Here is a 9,311-nt window from a genome sequence, read left to right on the forward strand (position 1 = left end):
TAATTTCCAGTAGAATAAGATTATACTGAGGCACGCACTGCGTAGTTGCCTAGCAACAGTATTCTCACACAGTCCACCATTAGCTTTCTAGGTAATGAACCTTGTTCTCTAAACAGTACACGTGATGTATGTGTGTGTGTGTGTGTGTGTGTGTGTGTGTGTGTGTGTGTGTACCTGTTGGGCTGGTTCTCCTGCACGAACGGATAGCAGGTGATGAGGTAGGAGGGGATTGGGGTTGGCTCCGCCCCCATGGCTCCCGCGCCCTCTCCTGATAGGTTCATGCTCAAAAGGGCGGAGTCGACACCTTTCTTCTGGGGAATAAATGGCTCGACTTCAGCCGACAACTTCACATCCTACAACACAGGACGAGACGACTCCTCAGCTGTTTATCACACGCAAAACTTCAAAACTGTAACTAATTAACTAATTAAAGTTTAGTAACAGTTAATTAAAGCATTGTAATTAAATATAATTAGTTAATGATGTACTTTATACACAGAGACTGAGGGTGAAAGAGGTATAATGTGAGAGAGGAGGAAGGGCGAGCGAGAACCTCCAAAAGAGTCTCTGTACCACCACATCCACGAGACATCCCACACACCACCCCATACACACTTCTCCTTTGTGTGTGTGTGTGTGTGTGTGTGTCTCTGTGTGCGTGTGTGTGTGTGTGTGTGTGCGTGTGTGTGTGTGTGTCTGTGTCTCTGTGTGTGCAAATTAGGTCATGATCTACATTTCAACTGGAGCAAAAAAAAAAAGATGAGTCTAGGATGAAAAGCTCAGAGGTCAAGTACAAGCTGAAGTGAATGGACACTGTGTGTGTGTGTGTGTGTGTGTGTGTGTGTGTGTATACAAAGACAAGCACCCGTTGTTAAGCCGTGCCCAGTGGGTTGAGCTAACTCCATCACACCATCACCAGCCACTGGACACACACACACAAACAAACACACACACACACACAAAATCTAAAGCAGGCTATTCTCTAGTGTAAGGGAATAAAAACTCTGGGAAACACATCAGCCAGAACACACATAACCAGGAAAAAACAACTGCGTGTGTGTCTGTGTGTGTGTGTGTGTGTATGTGTACCCCTGTCAGACACCTCTGTCCTTCTGTCAGACCCCCCCTGTACCCCTGTCAGACCCCCCCTGTACCCCCGTCAGACCCCTCTGTACCCCCGTCAGACCCCTCTGTACCCCCGTCAGACACCTCTGTACCCCCGTCAGACCCCCCCTGTACCCCCGTCAGACCCTCTGTACCCCTGTCAGACCCTCTGTACCCCCGTCAGACACCTCTGTACCCCCGTCAGACCCCCCCTGTACCCCCGTCAGACCCTCTGTACCCCCGTCAGACCCTCTGTACCCCTGTCAGACACCTCTGTACCCCCGTCAGACACCTCTGTGCTTCTGTCAGTCCCCTCTGTACCCCTGTCAGACCCCCCTGTACCCCTGTCAGACCCCCCTGTACCCCTGTCAGACCCCCTGTACCCCTGTCAGACCCCTCTGTACCCCTGTCAGACCCCCCTGTACCCCTGTCAGACCCCCCTGTACCCCTGTCAGACCCCCCTGTACCCCTGTCAGACCCCCTGTACCCCTGTCAGACACCTCTGTACCCCTGTCAGACCCCCCTGTACCCCTGTCAGACACCTCTGTACCCCTGTCAGACCCCTCTGTACCCCTGTCAGACCCCACTGTACCCCTGTCAGACACCTCTGTACTCCTGTCAGACTCTCTGTACCCCTGTCAGACCCTCTGTACCCCTGTCAGACCCTCTGTACCCCTGTCAGACCCCCCTGTACCCCTGTCAGACCCCCCTGTACCCCTGTCAGACCCCTCTGTACTCCTGTCAGACTCTCTGTACCCCTGTCAGACCCTCTGTACCCCTGTCAGACCCCTCTGTACCCCTGTCAGACACCTCTGTACCCCTGTCAGACCCCTCTGTACTCCTGTCAGACTCTCTGTACCCCTGTCAGACACCTCTGTACCCCTGTCAGACCCCTCTGTACCCCTGTCAGACCCCTCTGTACCCCTGTCAGACACCTCTGTACTCCTGTCAGACCCCTCTGTACCCCTGTCAGACCCCTCTGTACCCCCGTCAGACACCTCTGTACCCCTGTCAGACCCTCTGTACCCCTGTCAGACCCCCCTGTACCCCTGTCAGACCCCTCTGTACTCCTGTCAGACACCTCTGTACCCCTGTCAGACCCCCCTGTACCCCTGTCAGACCCCCCTGTACCCCTGTCAGACACCTCTGTACCCCTCTGTACCCATGTCAGACCCCTCATGTCAGACCCCTCTGTCAGACTCTCTGTACCCCTCAGACCCTCTGTACCCCTGTCAGACCCCTCTGTACCCCTGTCAGACCCCCCTGTACCCCTGTCAGACCCCCCTGTACCCCTGTCAGACACCTCTGTACCCCTCTGTACCCATGTCAGACCCCTCATGTCAGACCCCTCTGTCAGACTCTCTGTACCCCTCAGACCCTCTGTACCCCTGTCAGACCCCTCTGTACCCCTGTCAGACACCTCTGTACCCCTCTGTATCCCTGTCAGACCCCTCTGTACTCCTGTCAGACCCCTCTGTACCCCTGTCAGACACCTCTGTACCCATGTCAGACACCTCTGTACCCCTGTCAGACCCCTCTGTACTCCTGTCAGACCCATCTGTACCCCCGTCAGACCCTCTGTACTCCCGTCAGACCCCTCTGTACCCCCGTCAGACCCCTCTGTACCCCTGTCAGATGCCCCATACACCTACCAGGCACCCCATACCCTTGACACACCCCCCACAGGACGGTGTAAAGGTGTCTGACACAGGTGTGTGATACTTTATGCAGGTGTGTGACACTGTTTTTCATTACTGACTGCCCCTTGGATTAGCAGCATTAAAACACCACTAATCCTTCAGTGTGTTAAGATTAGCAGCAGGGATTAGTATTGATGAAAGGGAATAAAGAAGTAGCAGATAAGAGAATTACGTAAAAAGGTGACATCATAGATGGGTGTGTGTGTGTGTGTGTGTGTGTGTGTCAGAGAAAGAGAGAGAGAGAACTGAGGGCACTAACAGCAGTTCCAGATGTACGGTGTGTGTGTGTCAGGCACTGTAGTCTTTTGTCCTTTCAGTGTCTCTCCGTGAAAAATAAAGGAATTATTGTCGAAAAAGAATGAAAGAGTGTGTGTGTGTGTGTGTGTGTGTGTGTGTGTGAGAGAAACTGTGTCCTCCGAACCCAGTGACCCTACCAGCATCATACAGAACTACAGTTTGGCTTACTGTCATAATTATTATTATTATTATTATTATTATTAGTGACCAAGAGAGAGAGAGAGAGAGAAAGGGAGGAAGAAAGCCGTATGTAAGATGTATAAGTGTGTGTGTGTGTGTGTGTTTGTGTGGAATGGTGTGAATGCAGTGGAACCAGATTCGTCACTTTGGCTAAAACCAGCAGCAGAAAAATGCAAATGACAAAAATACCACAGAGTTTCACTCTCTCTCTCTCTCTCTCTCTCTCTCTCTCTCTCTCACACACACACACACACACACACACACACACACACAGAGAGAGAGAGAGAGAGAGAGAGAGAGAGAGATCTCAAGAAACTAAATAAGTCTTTCTTTTTTCACCTCTCTCTTCTTTCATTTCTCTGTATAATTATTATTATTATTATTATTATTATTTTAATTACTACTGTTGTTCAGTTTCACAAAGCTTCAGTTTGCCTACTCTCTAACCTGATATAGATATATACAGTAAATTCAGCAGATTTATAATTAAAACTGGATAATTTGTGAGTAAATATACACAGTAAATAACTGTGGGTGTAGCACTAACATTAACATTAACAGCAGCATTAGCATTAGCTAGCTAACACACCTCTAAAAGCGCGTTAAATAAATAAACAATGGATATTTTTCACTCTTTGCGACATTAAAACTCATTGTTTGGGAACAGCTATAACTATAAACACATACCTCATAATTAACTCCACGTATTTACAGTCTCTCACATTTAATCTGAATATTTTTAATAAGAAATAAATAAGTTATCGATGTTTCTTGCTAATATGGCTAGCAACAGCAGCGGAATCAGCTGTCAGTAAATGTTTTCCCCATCCGCATTCTGGACAATCCCGCCTACTCTGCGCTCTGATTGGCTACTCACAACACCCGATGGTGACTAACCAATCATACCGCAGGAATCTGGAGGGCATTATCCAATCCAAATGCAGGAGGCGGGATTTACCGGAATACGGATGGGATTAAAAATATCACCGTGTAGAGGAACTCTCGTAGATTAAAAAACGCTAATAAAGCAGTGTACCTTGTTGTCGCTAGTGTCCATTATCGGTTCCGGTTCCGGAGCTGCATTGAGCGCCGTTACAGAGGTCAGGAAGCAGAGAAAAGGATTTGTTCCATTGTCCGAGTCGAGCTGTGAGGATTAAAGTAAACGGTAACGGTGCTGAAGTGAAGACACTGAAGTGCGCGAGCTGTCGGACCACAGCGTCATCTGAGACGGAAGCCGCGCAGGGTCACTCCAGATCCGCACATCCGCGCGGATTGCGTCACCCACACGTCACTTCACAGGCCATGCCCCCTTTAAAGGAGCACTTTGGAACTTAGTGTTTTTTTGTTACAATCTTAGTGAATTTGTTGCTAGTTTTTGTGTCTTTTAAGAATTATTTATTCTAAAATGTATTATATATTAGTATAATATAAAATAAAATATTATTTCATAAAAGAGCATAGCGACAAATCTAGCGGCTTTCTGTGCAGACGCTAGCAACGTTCCTGCACTAGATAGCTCTCAATGACCAATCACTGATCACCACTGTTCCCAATGACCAATCACTGATCTCCACTGTTCCCAATGACCAATCACTGATCACCACTGTTCCCAATGACCAATCAATGATCACCAATGTTCCCAATGACCAATCACTGATCTCCATTCTTCCCAATGACCAATCACTGATCACCGCTGTTCCCAATGACCAATCACTGATCACCGCTGTTCCCAATGACCAATCACTGATCTCCATTCTTCCCAATGACCAATCACTGACCACCATTGTTCTCAATGACCAATCACTGATCACCACTGTTCCCAATGACCAATCACTGATCGCCACTGTTCCCAATGACCAATCACTGATCACCACTGTTCCCAATGACCAATCACTGATCTCCATTCTTCCCAATGACCAATCACTGACCACCATTGTTCTCAATGACCAATCACTGATCACCACTGTTCCCAATGACCAATCACTGATCACCACTGTTCCCAATGACCAATCACTGATCACCGCTGTTCCCAATGACCAATCACTGATCTCCATTCTTCCCAATGACCAATCACTGATCGCCACTGTTCCCAATGACCAATCACTGATCACCACTGTTCCCAATGACCAATCACTGATCATCATTGTTCCTAAAGACCAATCACTGATCACCACTGTTCCCAATGACCAATCACTGATCACCACTGTTCCCAATGACCAATCACTGATCACCGCTGTTCCCAATGACCAATCACTGATCACCACTGTTCCCAATGACCAATCACTGATCATCATTGTTCCTAAAGACCAATCACTGATCGCCACTGTTCCCAATGACCAATCACTGAAGACCATTGTTCCCGCAGCAATGGCCAGACTGGGATATAAATTCAGGCTGGGAGTCGCACTGTACAGCTGCTTATTCGCGATAATCAGCCTATCACGAGGCAGCAGCACAATGTATATAATCATGTAGCGTAAGTCAGGAGCGTAATGTTAAGATCAATCATCAGAATGGGGAAAATGTGATCTCAGTGACAGTGTTTGTTGGTCTGAGTATTTCAGAAAGTGCTGATCTGCTGGGATTTTCACACACAGCAGTCTGTAGAGTTTGAATGGTGTGAAAAAAAACCAAACAAACAAAAAAACACGCAGTAAGCAGTAGCTCTGTGAACGGAAACACCTTGTTGATGGGAGAGGTCAGAGGAGAATGTCCAGACTGGCCCGAGGAACAGGAACGCATCTAAGAACACGTAGTTTATGAAGTTTTAGAGTGCAGTTCCGAATAATTTGGTTGGAAATGTATCTCAGAAGAAAAGTATTACTTTAAGACATAATAAACCAAATGTTGTAAAAGTGATGCCTTTGTTCCTTTTGTGTGTAATTCTATTAGGAACTACTATTCGATACCTTTAAATTAATCTCAGCTCTCCTCTTCTCATCTCTAACCCGTAACATCAGTGTGGCAGTTCACGGAATAACATCTCACGCTGCAATACTTAATCAAATCATGGCATTTCTTTAGTGCAAGGTCACTATAATAATAAAATATAAATAAAATATCAAACACACTAAACACTGTGTGTGTGAAAACAGTCTAATGATATTAGTTAAGCATATCATATTCACACTGATAGTTTATCAAAGTGGCATCAAAAACACAGTGGAGAATCTCCATGTGATCAGGAATACCCATAATGCACCAATACGGTGGTGTTTATGAATAAACTGTGTAGTTAACCAAACCCACTATTAAACATCACTCACTTTGTTCCATAGATTACTGCTTTGTATGGTAATCATGTTGCAGCACTGTGTCACATGAGCATGATAAACACACAGATCAGATGACCTGGAAAATTTTTGATGGACTTTTTTTTTCCAAGTGAGTGTGTGATTAAAGTAGCCAAGAGTTCATCCCCTGTCTGTCTTGTTTCTCACCATGTTAAAGCTAATGATCTTTGATTATTTGTAGTGTGTTTTGGTGAGTATTTGATGAAGTAAGTTGTCTTATTTAGCCACTTATCTTCAGCCAAAGTTTTTTTTTCCCCCCAAGTATAAACTTTTTACTGTAATGGTTTACTTACTATAAATAAGTATTGTGTAATGTGTTGTGTAATCAGTGATGTATATTCTGGCTTTGCTGAATCATTACTACTTCCTTGTCAGATAAAGATGAAGCAAGTGCTGCATACCTACATCATCTCCTCTTTCATAACACACATAATCTAAGACTTGTTTTCAATGTTTATCACACACTTGTGTCGTTGTTATTACAATGAATCCATGGTGCTGTCTCCAGATCTGGACAAAGAGGGTTATGGTAATGGTATGGTCCATCAAGCTTTATCCTGTTCAGGGTCAATCCAGAGCCTATCCCAGGAACACTGGGCATGAGGCAGAAACACACCCTAGATGGGACAACAGTCTACTGCAGGGCAACAGTCCACCTAGTTGCATGGTTTTGGAAAGTGGGAGGAAACCCGAGAACGCAGAGGAAACACAGACTTGCAAAACTTCACACAGACAGTAACTGAGCTCAGGGTCAAACCCAAGCCACTCTGCTCTAGAGGAACTGTATCATAGCTGAACCTGTGCTCTGATTCCAACTTAATGAAATAAGCTGAGATATGCAAAAAGAATTTTAGTGTACTGTAATGAATACATGATAAATAAAGGCTTTATTCATAAAAGTTTACAGTCTTTTGGTTACCCTTGGGTGCCAGAAATCTTCCAAATACCAGAGAGTTTACTGTCTTTCTGGTAGTACTGGATAGCAGATGATTCACGTCTTTTAGTTGTCACTGACATCATCTTTTGATAATAATCATAATAAAGCCTAACACCCTCCTCTCCTGTGACTATGCTGAAGAGCTGTCTCTGCCTGGCCAGGACAATGCAGCTGCCAGATATACAGTGGTATCTGGATATGTTCGAAGAGAGTCAGTTGAGCTGTACTCCAACAGGTCAGCTTGTCCCAGATGGAGGGACACTATCAGCAGTTCTGCTTAATCATTTTAGAGAAAGACTTTGCATTCTCCCAGAGGCACCTTGACTGCGGTAGGCAGAGGCTGAGGCCTTACCCAAAAAACCAGAGAAGATGATTATTCAGGTAGGACATGTTTTTGAGGCGGTACCTTGAAATGGGACCAGTGCCACCAACCCAACACCTAAGTTTTATCCAGGTGATGGAAAAAATGCGTTCAATCGGGGGTCATGCTGACTTTTCCTCATTTTGCTATTATCCAGGATAGGCTTTGTAGAGTTAGAAGGGACATTTGACAGGTGAAAGCATTCACACAATTATTAGTGCCAAAATGCTTAACTGAAAACCTTTTCCCCATGGATCACTACAACCATAGGAGTAGATAAAACAGATGATAATGGCTGATAATGGCTTACTTCTATCGGCAGGCCATTTGCAGGAGTAGGCTTCCTACATAGAGACCATCTCTCACCATTCTATCAAAGAGCAAAAGTTGCCCAATTGCAGGTCAATATTTTGAATGGGTTTTCTCCCATGCCCAGCCACACAGATTCCACAGAACACTAGTTTGAGACACCTCCTGGTGTGGTTGGACACAGTCAGCCATATAGATTACTTTAGGAGGAATTGAGAAAAATGCCAAGGGGCATTGACAGGGGGTTCTCAAGAACCTAATGTTTTGGGAAAGGGTCTCAATTGGTTCCAGGGATCCCCAGGGGACTGTGAAGCATAGCCAGGGGTTCCGTTTTTTGTTACAGTGGTGGAAACCACAACCCATATTAAGGGGTTAAAGTTATTATATGTAGGGGTCCAAGCACCAAAGTCAACTAAAACCTAATGCGTTCTATTGGTGGAAAGTTCAGGAATAGATAGCTTTATGCCTCCAAAAAATATTATCTGAAGAATTGAAATAATGTTCATGAAATACTGAGGGGGTCTGCGGAAATTATTTACAAGAAGAAGGATGGGACAGTGCGATTCTGCGTGGATTATGTAGACTAAATCTAAACCGATTTACTAAATGCCTCGTGCTGGAGAGTTCATGGATTAGCTTGTTATTGCTCATTTTTATTCAGCCCTGAATTTGACCATGGGCTATGAGCAGATAGTCACCAATTTCAATGGAAGAGACTGTTTTTTTCATCCTGCTCATTTTAAACCATTGCATTTTTTTTAAGCTGAGGGCTGTTTTTTTCACAGGTAGTCCAGGGGAAGATCTGTGCTGGACATTGAGTTATGTCATTTACATTTATGGCATTTGGCAGATGCTCTTATCCAGAGTGACTTACAAGAGGCTTTGAAGTCTCTAATCAATAAATACATCCTGTTACTGGTTCGCTAGGTCACAAACTAAGAATACCATCAGTCCAAAACTCTGTAGGGAGGTAATATAGTAACAAGTGCCTGGACAATACTAAGTTGTTTTTTTTAAAGTGCTAATTTAAATACTTAAGCAAGAGGTAAGTCTTTAGACGTTGTTTGAAGACTGCCAGTGACTCAGCTGTTCTGACATCTAGGGGAAGTTCATTCCACCACTGAGGCTCC

The 9,311-nt window shown here is 45.1% G+C and overlaps 1 protein-coding gene across 2 annotated transcripts in view; it reads right to left on the minus strand.

The window, feature by feature from the left end:
* secisbp2l (SECIS binding protein 2-like) overlaps positions 1-4,538 on the minus strand; it is a 34,799-nt gene extending 30,261 nt beyond the window's left edge. Inside the window, exons 1-2 of one of the 2 annotated variants that reach the window (XM_034305196.2) lie at positions 4,318-4,538; positions 175-353 (exon numbers count right to left, since the gene is read on the minus strand). In XM_034305196.2, coding sequence (XP_034161087.2) covers positions 175-353; positions 4,318-4,338 — 200 coding nt within the window. In that variant the 5' untranslated portion in view covers positions 4,339-4,538. Of the gene's footprint in view, positions 1-174; positions 354-3,968; positions 4,231-4,317 lie in introns of those variants that run through there. The other variant, XM_053235036.1, reaches the window with a different exon arrangement.
* Positions 4,539-9,311: the final 4,773 nt, after the last annotated feature.

Source organism: Pangasianodon hypophthalmus, chromosome 6, assembly GCF_027358585.1.
Source record: "Pangasianodon hypophthalmus isolate fPanHyp1 chromosome 6, fPanHyp1.pri, whole genome shotgun sequence".
Classification (NCBI taxonomy): Eukaryota; Metazoa; Chordata; class Actinopteri; order Siluriformes; family Pangasiidae; genus Pangasianodon; species Pangasianodon hypophthalmus.